General features: G+C 37.7%; 1 protein-coding gene across 2 annotated transcripts in view; it reads left to right on the top strand.

Annotated features, from left to right (window-relative positions):
* The first annotated feature begins 3,940 nt into the window (after window positions 1-3,940).
* LOC122476088 (complement factor H-like) overlaps window positions 3,941-12,899 on the top strand; it is a 98,248-nt gene continuing 89,289 nt past the window's right edge. The window contains exon 1 of one of the 2 annotated variants that reach the window (XM_043568362.1): window positions 3,941-4,167. In XM_043568362.1, coding sequence (XP_043424297.1) covers window positions 4,110-4,167 — 58 coding nt within the window. In that variant the 5' untranslated portion in view covers window positions 3,941-4,109. The remainder of the gene's footprint in view (window positions 4,168-12,899) is intronic. The other variant, XM_043568363.1, reaches the window with a different exon arrangement.

Below are 12,899 nucleotides of genomic sequence, written 5' to 3'. Positions count from 1 at the left end.
TTTAAGTTTATTTATTTATTTGGAGGGAGAGAGTGAGTGTACATGCACAGGCACGTGCCGGGGGCAGGGGGAGGGGCAGAAGGGCAGAGAGGGGGAGAGAGAGGGAGAGAGAGAATCCCAAGCAGTCTTCACATTCATAGTGTGGAGCCTGATGGGGATTGAACTCAGGGACTGTGTGACATCATGACCTGAGCCAAAACCAAGCCTCGGATACTTCACCAACTGAGCCACAGGTGCCCCAAGAAAATTATTTTTGGTTTTAAGCTCCAAACATTTTCTTTTCGTCCACTGCAATGATTCTATCCCGTGACGTTAACAAGGACTGTCTCTGCTGTGGCTAGAGCCATAGACGTGCAAGGCGACTAGTGACCCAGAATTCTTTTCTGCTTACACGTGTCAGTGAATTCAGCCTGAATTTGTGGTTTGAACCCTCTGAAAATGTGTCCAGCTTCCAAAGCTGGCCACCAACTTCCAAAGCAGGCTTGAAGAATATGTTTGAAAAAATTACACCCAAGCATAACTATGAAAAGCAAACATCTAACTGTTCCATTTAAAATGAAGAAATTCTGGGGCGCCTGGGTGGCGCAGTAGGTTAAGCCTGCGACCTCAACCAGGTCACGATCTCGCGGTCCGTGAGTTCGAGCCCCGCGTCAGGCTCTGGGCTGATGGCTCGGAGCCTGGAGCCTGTTTCCGATTCTGTGTCTCCCTCTCTCTCTGCCCCTCCCCTGTTCATGCTCTGTCTCTCTGTGTCCCAAAAATAAAAATAAACGTTGAAAAAAAAAAAATTTTTAAAAAAAAATTTAAAAAAAAAAAAAAATAATAAATAAATAAATAAATAAAATGAAGAAATTCTGCTCAGTAAAAAACATGTAACACTGAGCAAATAGACAGCCCATCGACGGAGAAAATATTTATAGTACATGTGTCCAAGAATATACAAACAGTATAGAAAGAATTCCCACAATGAGATAAGTAAAAGACAGATAACTCAGCAGAAAAGACTTGAATAGAGAATTCACCCAAGAGGATACCTAATGACCAGTTGCTACATGCGAGTTCTCCACTTCATTTGTCACCCGCAAAAGGCGTATTAAAGCCACAAAGAGGTACTGGTCTGTGTTCACCAGAATGGCCAAAATCGCACAGATTGGAGACATCAAGTGTGTTGAGGATTTGGAGCAATGTATACACTGCTGATGGCACACCAGTTAGCAGAATCCTTTTGGAAAACTCTCTGATGTTACCTGGTACACGTACACGTATTCACGCATCATGTCCTACCATTTCACTCCTCAGTATGTACTCATCAGGAATGACGACCTGTCTTTACCAAAACCTCATAATAGGCTCATAGCGGCACTACTTCTGTTAGCTGCAAACGAGAATCCACCCCGATGCCCAGTGGCAGGCACACAAATAAAATGAGATATGTTCAAAGAATTGAACATTACACGCCCTAAGAATTAATGATCCGCAATTAAACCCAACAGCGTGGTTGAATGACACACGGTTTTTCACGAAAGGCTCTGAATACTAAAGACTCAGTATCTGATCTCTCAGCTGATGCAGAGTACCAGAAAGGCAGATGGACTCCATGTTCCCAGAGATCCGGAGAGTGGTCACCCTGTGTGTGGTGAGAGGAGGGCGAGAGGGACTGACTGAAGGGACGACCGGGGCTTCCCTGAGACCTAGTGCTGCGCGGTTTCCTGAGCTCGGTGCTGCTGCAGAGGCGTCTTCACCTTCTCGAGATTCAGCAGACCCTTTGCTTCCCTTCTCTTCATGCTTATCATATTTCAAGATAGAGTTTTAACAATCCAGCATTCCAGTTTCTTGAGTTTTGAATTGTTAAACTCATTTATGTCCAATGAGAGTGATCCTGTTGTTTCACACACGTATGTGACACGTCCTTAAAAGATAAGTGCATGGCAAAAACAGACACATAGACCAGTGGAATAGAATAGAAACCCCAGAACTAGACCCACAAACATATGGCCAACTAATCTTTGACAAAGCGGGAAAGAACATCCAATGGAAAAAAGACAGTCTCTTTAACAAATGGTGCTGGGAGAATTGGACAGCAACATGCAGAAGGTTGAAACTAGACCACTTTCTCACACCATTCACAAAAATAAACTCAAAATGGATAAAGGACCTCAATGTGAGACAGGAAACCATCAAAACCCTAGAGGAGAAAGCAGGAAAAGACCTGTCTGACCTCAGCCGTAGCAATCTCTTACTCGACACATCCCCAAAGGCAAGGGAATTAAAAGCAAAAATGAATTACTGGGACCTTATGAAGATAAAAAGCTTCTGCACAGCAAAGGAAACAACCAACAAAACTAAAAGGCAACCAACGGAATGGGAAAAGATATTTGCAAACGACATATCGGACAAAGGGCTAGTATCCAAAATCTATAAAGAGCTCACCAAACTCCACACCCGAAAAACAAATAACACAGTGAAGAAATGGGCAGAAACCATGAATAGACACTTCTCTCAAGAAGACATCCGGATGGCCAACAGGCACATGAAAAGATGCTCAACATCGCTCCTTATCAGGGAAATACAAATCAAAACCACACTCAGATATCACCTCACGCCAGTCTCTGACCAAAATGAACAAATCAGGAGACTATAGATGCTGCAGAGGATGTGGAGAAACAGGAACCCTCTTGCACTGTTGGTGGGAATGCAAATTGGTGCAGCCACTCTGGAAAGCAGTGTGGAGGTTCCTCAGAAAATTAAAAATAGACCTACCCTATGACCCAGCAATAGCACTGCTAGGAATTTACCCAAGGGATACAGGAGTACTGACGCATAGGGGCACTTGTACCCCAATGTTTATAGCAGCACTCTCAAAAATAGCCAAATTATGGAAAGAGCCTAAATGTCCATCAACTAATGAATGGTTAAAGAAATTGTGGTTTATATACACAATGGAGTACTAAGTGGCAATGAGAAAGAACGAAATATGGCCCTTTGTACAAAGTGGATGGAACTGGAGAGTGTGATGCTAAGTGAAATAAGCCATACATAGAAAGACAAATACCATATGTTTTCACTCTTATGTGGATCCTGAGAAACTTAACAGAAACCCATGGGGGAGGGGAAGGAAAAAAAAAAGAGGTTAGAGTGGGAGAGAGCCAAAGCATAAGAGACTCTTAAAAACTGAGAACAAACTGAGGGTTGATGGGGGGTGGGAGGGAGTATTGAGGAGGGCACCTTTTGGGATGAGCACTGGGTGTTGTATGGAAACCAATTTGACAATAAATTGCATATATTGAAAAAAAAATAAAGATAAATAAACTAAAAAAAAAAAAAAAAGAATAAGTACATGGTTTGCGGGAAAAGCAGGTCGCAAATATCAACCAGCACTTCATTCTTGGCAAAGTTCACTCACGTTGTCTGGGTCTTGTTTGTGAAAGCGTTGCCTAATGTCAAGCTCTGTAAATGATTTCTTTTAAAAAACTTTTAATGTTTATTTATATTTGGGGGGGGGGGAGGGCAGAGAAAGAGGGAGACTGAATCTGCAGCAGGCTCCAGGCTCTGAGCTGTCAGCACAAAGCCTGACTTGAGGCTCGAACCCACGAGCTGGGAGATCGTGACCTGAGCTGAAGTTGGATGCTTAACCGAATGAGCCACCCAGACACCCCTGTAAATGATTTTTAAAGGTGCTTTTATTATTTTATCTTTTGAAGTGTACACACGATAGATCTGAATGGGTTTGAATAATTAGAGAGTTAATGAAATCCAAAGTATATCACCGGTGACTGCCTTGCACATTCCAAGAACCTGAACATGTTCCAACTTAGAACAGCCTGGGTTTATAAAAACAATAGTGGGTCACAGCATTAACATTCAGTGGGAGTGCAGTGGGAGTCTGATTCCAACTCTGGCATTGCTGGGGCCTGTGATTGATTTTTTTTCTTTTACTTTGCAAAAGTTTCTGATGGGCGGAGCATCTAGTAATCCCTTTCATTCCCAAACCGTGTTTCAACTTCCTTTTGGAGCAAGTGCTTTCCTGCTCTAATCACAACTTTTAGCTGAAGAGCAGCCGATATAGAGTGAGCAGTGTCGGCTATTAAATGTGCCCCTAAAGGATCGTCAAAATGAGATTTTCAGCACAGGTTGTTTGGCTTATGTGGTGGACTGTTTGTGTTGCAGAAGGTAAGAGTGAAAAAAGGAAAGCCTTTTCTGTGTTATAAAACATTTTCTGTTCTGCTTTTCACAGTGCTAATAGGAATTTGGTGTAGATTGTGATTTAATTACTGTTCTGTAGCTTAGTGTGTGAGTGGCTTTTGACATTGTTAAGTTTCAAAAAATAGAGCAGCTTATTTAGGTGATGTGATTATTCATCATAATTTTATTTAATGTAAAAATTCAAAACATGTTTTAATATTTTGAATGCTGTAATATAAGCATTTCCCTTGTAATTATCATAAAACATAATTTACTCTTTTTGCTTAGAATTTTTACCCAAATGCTTTCTGTGAAAGTATGAAGAAGTATATGAACATATATGGAACCAGAACAGAAATTAGACAATAGAAACCTTCAAATCAACTAATGACTAGATTATCTCAATATAGATGTTAACTCTTTCTAAAGAAAAATCCCTTTAGCATTGACAACTGTTATTGTCACGGCCTTAAAAGTCTTATAGACAAGCAAGCATTACTTGTACCTTTGGCATGAATATACCATATAAATTTGAAAAAACTGAATATGCAATGTTTATAACATCCAAATATTCTCATGGGTGTTTTCCTGTGGTTGTATTTGAGGTATATTCTAGAAGACCAGTCTAAAGACTATTCTTAAGAGAATAGTGAATATGAATGTAGAAGTTTTTATTTTCTGGCATTAGTAAGGCGATTTCTAGACATATAATTACATTTAATTCTAACACTACTTCTCAATAGATTAAAAAGTTTCTTTGGATGGAATTTGGTTTCTAGTTCATGATAGGAAACTGTGTGATACTATTTGATTTACTTTTTTTGAATGACATTTTTAAAACAAATGAGTTACCTATCATTCATAAATTTCCAAAACATTTCACTAAGTCAACAAGTTTTTTTGAATGCTTGCCTCCTGTCAGCCTCTAAGCACTGAAATATACCAACAAATAACACTAAAGCTCTGTCATTGATGGTCTTTCAACTTAGAAAATGAAGGCAGGTATCTCTCTTTAATTATATTCCTCAGTCATTTTTTTAAGGTTTATTCAAATATGCTTAATTTTTTTTTTTCTGAGACACGGAGCGTTTTTAGCTTCACATTCTGATATGCTATTGCTTGATTTTTAGGTCAGAAACCTTATATCCAGCCACCTTTGAAACTAGCTATACAGTCGTATTTACTGCATATGTAAATATTGCAGTGTGTATTCAAATGTAAAATATTATTGTGTCAGCAAAGAGTTCCAGAACACTCTTAATGCTACAAACCATTACAAACATCGTTTTCTGTACACAAGTGTTTTTGTCTTTTCTTTAGCAGGAGTATGTTCAGTGTCTCAATATTTACATGCTGTTTGCCTAGGCTTTATGTGGACATCATTTGTCATGTAAGGAAGATTTGTTTTCTTTCCAGCTCATGTTTAAAACTCAAGAATTGATGCCAAGTTTAATTCAACTGTTTCAGTGATTACAAAGTGGAATTTGAAATTTTACAATCGGGTGTTATAAAGCATGTATTAAAAATTAAGTAATACCGATGTAAACTCGTTACTTACAGAATTGATCCCAGCTGACTCATTTCACCTGTATTTTCTATTTCACCAAAATGTGTTTAAATGTGGCATCCGTTTCTGCTGGTGAATTGGGCATTAGCACTCTACATGCTATCGTCAGACTGACTCTAAATCCGGCTAATTCCTAATAGAGAAACTGTAACATGACTATTTAAAGTATTTAAAGCAATACCTTAGCCTCATGATTTTCCCATAAACGCACATGATGCCCAAGTGAGTAGAAAAAAATCACATGAATTTTCAGCAGGTGTAGAACTGTGATTTATTCCTTGTTTGCCAAAAAGTTCTAAAACTGGCTTGATGCCAATTCCATCAGTCTACCATACCTAACAGAAACTTCACTCAACAAAGTAACCTTACTCATTAAAAATATCCGTATATCCTTCAATAGTTGCCTCTGGTTTTATTTCCCATGTAGAAATAAATATGAAATAGTAAATTGAGATATTGAGAAATACCAAATTGAATAGTGAATGGTAAATTGAGGAATTGAGAAGACAGTTTGGAACACCAGCACAATCTGCTTTACTCAACCAGTCTTAATGTTTTAGCATTTCATAAATTGCCTCTGTCCTGTTCAGAGTGAACATTCCTCAAAAAATCCTCCTCACTCTAAAGAGGAATGATAGCCCATAGGAAGAATTTATTGGCCCAAGTTTCATGGAGACCAGTTAGTACCTTTTCGATGCAACAGGCTCTCTGCTTTGCCATTGCCAGGTGTGTAGAAACATTAGTTGTTTTCCTTGTAAAACATCGCAGTTGGACGAATCACCACAGGCTGCTAAGAACTGGTCATATTTACAGGACAAAGTTTAGAATAACTGTCCCTCAATCTTACCACATAGTAGTTTCTGTTTCCTGGAATATATTATGACCAGCTTTTCATGGAGACCGTTTAGACTTCGGGTCTCAAAAGTGTATAATCTTTGAAATTAGCCACAGCCCAGAAATTCCTGGCTGAGAAATGTGAATAAATTAAAAACCTACTAAACCTACTAAAATTTTGTTTGGAGAGATGTGGGTGTTACCTAATTCTGGAGGTTTCAAGGGCCAAAAATAATCTTTCAGGACCTAAAATATAGATCAAAGCTAGAGAGATTCTCTTCTATCAGAAAACAAAGGAAAACAATTTTTTGTATATTGTTTCAAGTACAAGATGGTTTCCAATTTTAGAGTTAACCCTCAAATGGAAAAAATAATTGACGTTATCAATCGTAAGAATTACTTATAAATTAATTAAAAGTACTATTTTATAAAGATGTGCATGAATGTTATACACAGTTATGTAATCCAGAAAACTTGAGGTAGTGGCGTTTAATCCCGAACTCTGTGTTGCAATGCCAATATGATAAATAGGAATTCGCCTTTTCTGCTGTCAAGAAAACTCCAGTTTTTAAAAGTATTTGTGTGATGTTTACCTATATGGTGTGATTTAAAGTTGTGCAGTGTCCCAACTGCTTTCAGTATCCTCTCTTCTTTGAAATGTAGTAGCCACCTGGGTGGCTCCGTAGGTTAGGCATCCGACTCTTGATTTTAGCTCAGGGCATGATCTCACAGTTTGTGGCATTGATCCCCCAGCAGGCTCTGCGCTGACACCTGGGAGCCAGCTTGAGATTCATTCTCTCTCTCCCCCTCTCCCCCTCTCCCCCTCTCCCCCTCTCCCCCTCTCCCCCTCTCCTGTTTGCACTCTGTCTCTCAAAATAACTAAATGAACATTAAAAAAAAAAAAAATTCTATTTAAAAGAAAAGAAAAAAGAAAATGTTTTTTTAAAAAAGAAAAAAAGACCGGGCGCCTGGGTGGCTCAGTGGGTTAAGTGGCTGACTTCAGCTCAGGTCGTGATCTCGTGGTCTGTGAGTTCGAGCCCCGCGTCAGGCTCTGTGCTGACTGCTCAGAGCCTGGAGCCTGTTTCAGATTCTGTGTCTCCCTCTCTCTGACCCTCCCCCATCATGCTCTGTCTCTGTCTCAAAAATAAATAAACGTTAAAAAAAAATTAAAAAAAAAAAGAAATGTATTGATTTTACTAGATTCAACAAACCTGAAATTTATGTGGAATACCAGACACTGTGAATAAATATTTTACAATAGTAAAATCCAATAGTCTTTACTGCAATTTACTGTGAATCATTATAAGCTGGTAAGTTCTCTCTTACAATTTCAGTGAGGAAAGGTAGAAACGGATGATGAGGGTGAAGAAGGGGACTAAGGAACTCTGGAAGGTGATGTGGCCCTGGGGAGGGGAGATCTGATGGGTGAAGCGTGACAGTGAGCGCCATGAGAAGGGTCAGAGCACACGCCCCGGGAGTGTCACGAGAGGGAGAGGTGTGCCACAGCAAGCCTTGTTTATTTTTAATGTAGACATAATGGAGAATGCATATGCTACTTTTCTGCCTGCACATAATGTTAAACTACAACTCAGTTATCAAGTTTTGTTGAAATTGTTCTTAGCTGAAAGTAAGTATGTCCCTCAATGACACATAAATTCTCTTTGGCCTTTGATCGCTAGGGCTACTGGCCAAATCTACATCGATCCACTTTTCTTTGCCCAATCCCTGATTGTTCTACAACCTTTGTACTTTCCCTTCTTCCTAGTTACGCCTCCCCCTCACTCCACACACCATTCCTACCTGCTCAGGATGTGAGTTTTCCCAACCAGTCTATCCTGTGCTCACTTACCTGATGTGCACTTTACCCATAGCTTACCAACTTTAACTAGTTTCAGAATATGGTGCATAAACAAGAGATGATGTATTTGGGGTAAAATGTGCTACATTTAGGAAAAAAAATCATAAAAATAACAAAAGTGTTAAATAGCTTTGACAGAGCACTTCTTTGTGTTTGGACATTTTAACTGAGAGAGCCAAGTTTCTCAAACCATGTTGACCAAAAATGTAATAGATAGGAAAGTGATTATAGAATTGTTCCTTCAAAGGCCCCCCAAAGCCTTTTTGAACAAAATTAAAATGATTCATGACTTCAAAATTATGGCATAAATTCAAAATTAAGACACATAGACAAGAGGTACAATGGAGTTACAGATAACAGAGTTTCTTGGGTTCATGCAGTAGAGCTTTGAGATCACTGCACATGTGTTCTCATGTCTTACCTTTTACACTGGTTACTGTCTACTGTGCTCTTCCCATGGGTTGCCTGCAATCTGCAGATATAATGGAAAGGTTCCAAAAGAGCTTCATATTCATCCATTAATTCTTTCATTCATTTACTTGCCCATCCAATGGTCATTTTTTAAGTGACTGCTAAGTGACTGCTAAGTGCCAGGCATTAGGACTAGCATGTACCAAAAGGCCATTTAGTGGGGAAAACAAAAGGAGTGATTATTGTATTTCATCAACATATTGTATTTTACTGTATAAAGCATTGTGATGGACACAAGCAAAAGAGAGACTACAGGATCATTTAGAGGAGACAAGAAATCCAAGTTGGAATGAGAGTCTGGAGTGGGATCAGGTTGGGGAGTTTGTTTGTAAGAGGTGGAATGAAGAGAGCCAAATCTGTCAGGGTCACGATGGCATCTTGGGTAGGCTTTGAAGGTTGGATGGGAGTCATGGAAATAAGGATGCCAGGGAGGAGGACATTCAAGACTGAGGAACATGGCTCCTGGGTGGCTCAGTTGGTTAAGCATGGGACTCTTGATTCAGCTCAGGTCATGATCTCAGTCTTGACATCGAGTCCCATGTGGAGCTCCACACTGGGAATGGACCCTGGTGGGATTCTCTCTCTCTCTCTCTCTCTCTCTCTCTCTCTCTTTCTCTCTTTCTGTCCCTCCCCCTCTCCTTCTACCCCTGCCCCTTCCTTAAAACAATAAAAGGAAAAATACAAAACAAAAAAAAAAACTGAGGAAACAACAATTGTGTTTACAAAGGACTCATAGTAGGTCTGTAAAAACGGAGGATTGTGATCATCCCCACCTTTCTAAATCTGCCATCAGTTACAATTCCACAAGTACTACGGGTGAAATTGGGTATAGTGTGTGTTGTTTTTCTTCTTTTCTTTTTTAATCCTTATCCTCAGGATTCACATGATAATTATTCAGATGCAAAATCATTCCTGCTACAGTTTTTAAAGGCCCTCATTTTAATGTCTCCCTCCAACTAAGCTCCTTTTTTTATAGCAACCAGTCAATATATACTAACAATTTATTGTAAGAAGCTACCATTTTGACTTGAACAATAATTGGCATTAGGTAGTAGCGATCCAAATACTACACATTTCAAGAAATTTGATTTCAGTGATATATTCAGGCTGTATCCTGATAGTAACTTGCTTCAATCCTAATTATGGCATACTTGTATTCTGCCCAATTTCTCATAGCTATGACCTGTTCTCCCATTTGCTTTTCATAATCCTGTAATTATCTTCATGGTCTTTACACTGTTAAAATTTCAAGAGGAAATTGCATAGTCAAATTTAAGAAAATTTTTAAGCATAAGTTTATTTTTTCAAATGCCTCAATAGTATAATATAATCTCTCTCTGCTTTTTCTAGAGTTTATTTTTTAAAAACTTCATTGCAACCGATAACTTTATTTATAGAGGTGTATATATTATTTGCCACATGTCTTTAATTATCCTCATGTTATTTGTAAAATAGTCTGAATATATCTTATTTTGAAAAACTAATTGGATCATATCATGTATATGTATATGTAACTAATATTCATATATACCAATGAGAAGATAGGAAAGAAATTTAACATAAAATATCTATTTTTGCTATTTCCATTTTGTCCATTTGATTTACTTTTTCGATGTTGATTTTTAGTTTGGCTTTAGAATATGTTCTAATGCCTACTGAGTTTAGGATTAAGCTATTTAAAAAGTAGTATCTCCTATTCTTTTTTTCTCAAAATAATTTTAGAAAAATAGAGTAATTGTACAAAGAGACCAGCCTTACTCTACCAAAGCAGTCTGGTACACATTTGATTGAGGTTTTCGTGATTAGGTTTAGAATGTCTTACAAATGAAAGGAAAATTCAGCAAAGAATTTTAATCACAAGAGTGACATGACCCATTCTGGTAAAAAATCCTATGTAACCCCGTGGAGAATGGAGGCTTGCAGACTAGCTAGCAGACTGTGTCACAGTGAAGGTGGCAAATGGTCATAATCACAACTAAGAGTTTGGAGATGGCACTAGAAAATGGGGAAATGGAGTAGGGGGTCGTGACACTGTTTTCTTACAGTCAAGAGATGCCATTTAAAGTTCATGGAAAAAGCACCATAATTTTAAGAGTTATTTGAAGTAAAAAGGGTAATCAATATGACAATACTTCTACTATAGTAAACATATATACATAGTAAAAATTGTGAGAAGCTGGTAGGAAGATTATGTGAAAGGTGTGTATATTTGTCTTTTCCATCTGGTTGTTAAAAGCAATTAACCAAATTTGAAAATTCAAGAGCAAGTGGTATAGATGTATTATTTTGAAACATAACCTGAGGAAAATGCATTTGCCTCAGGCTAGCTAATGGGCTAGTGGTGTGTGTGTGTGTGTGTGTGTGTGTGTGTGTGTGTGAATTGATTACTTTAAATGTTTTGAAGATGGATTACTCTTGGCCGATTTGTTTAAAAAATAATTTAAATGAAATAAATTAATTGATAAAACTTTATTACCTTTACCTTGCATTAGCTTAATAGGATAGGAACGGTGTTTATCAAAATATTAATATATTACTAAAAAATAGTTCTGTACTCACAATATTGGCATCTATGTTTGAAAATTAACTTATTTTTCCAATAGCAGAATGCCATGAAGTGGATTTGAATTTCTAAAATGAAAAACACACATATTAGCCTGCAATTAAGCATAAAATCTTCATCATGAACATTAAATTTAAAAACGAACAACACAAAAAATCTGGCTCTTTGGAAGAGGGGGGAATCCAGAGAGGTGGTTTGTGTTGTTTTATGACAGGATGTTAACACCATCTAGTGGAGAAACAGAATGTTTACTTAAATTCTAAAAATCAAAATGTAATGTAGAATCATTTATTAAAAGTTCCCTAACATAAATGTGCTAAAAATTTGCTAAAATATCAAAGAAAAATTACTGCATATGAAATCTCACACAAGTATTATTTACTACAGAAAAGTATAGTTTTATATGGAGCTTGTATGAAATGTGAAACATGTTCATCAGAGATAGGTTCCATGATGGTCTTCACCTCTGTTGATTATTTGCCCCTTACCTTTTAAAAAGAAATTCTAGAATAGAATGTTAAGCCATTGTCATAAAACGAAGTGAAGAAAGGAGTTATGCAGTGGAAGTAATACTAATAAATATGTCTGGTGATAAGTATCTTTGAATTTGCCGTTTTTAAAAGTAATCATTGGAGACCTAATGTAATCATTCTATCTTTTAAAGTGTTTTTTTTAATTAAAGTTTTTATTTAAATGTAATCATTCTATCTTTTAAAGTTTTTATTTAAATTACAGTTAGTTAGTACCTACTGCAATATTAGTTTCAGGAGTAGCATTTAGTGGTTCATCATTTACACATAACACCCAGTGCTCATCACAACAAATGCCCTCCTCAGTATTCATTCCTTGTAATCCATTTCCCCACCTACCTCCCCTCTAGCAACCCTCAGTTTGTTCTCTATACTTAAGAGTCTGTTTTATGGTTTGCCTCTCTTTTTTTCCTCCTATGTTCATCTCTTTCATTTTTTAAATTCCACATATGAGTGAAATCATGTGGTATTTGTCTTTTTCTGACTGACTTATTTTGCTTAGCATAAATACACTCTAGTTCTGTCGGTGCATTGCAAATGGCAAGATTTCATACTTTTTGATGGCTGAGTAATATTCCAGTGTGTGTGTGTGTGTGTGTGTGTGTGTGTGTGTGTGTGTGTGTGTGAGTGTGTACTGCATCTCTTTATCCATTCATCCGTCAGTGGACATTTGGGTTCTTTCTATAATTTGACTAATCGTTGATATGCTGCTCTAAATATCAAGCTGCATGTATCCTTTCAGAATCAGTATTTTTGTATCCTTCTGTTAAATACTTAGCAGTGCAAAGGCTGGATTGTAGGGTAGTTCTATTGTTAACTTTTTGAGGACCCTCCATATTGTTTTCCAGAGTGGCTGCTCCACTTTGCATTCTCACACCAACACTGCAAGAGGGTTCC

The sequence above is a fragment of the Prionailurus bengalensis genome, chromosome E4 (genome assembly GCF_016509475.1).
Source record: "Prionailurus bengalensis isolate Pbe53 chromosome E4, Fcat_Pben_1.1_paternal_pri, whole genome shotgun sequence".
Classification (NCBI taxonomy): Eukaryota; Metazoa; Chordata; class Mammalia; order Carnivora; family Felidae; genus Prionailurus; species Prionailurus bengalensis.
Note: the sequence above shows the minus strand (reverse complement) of the source record. Positions and strands in the feature narration are given on the sequence as shown.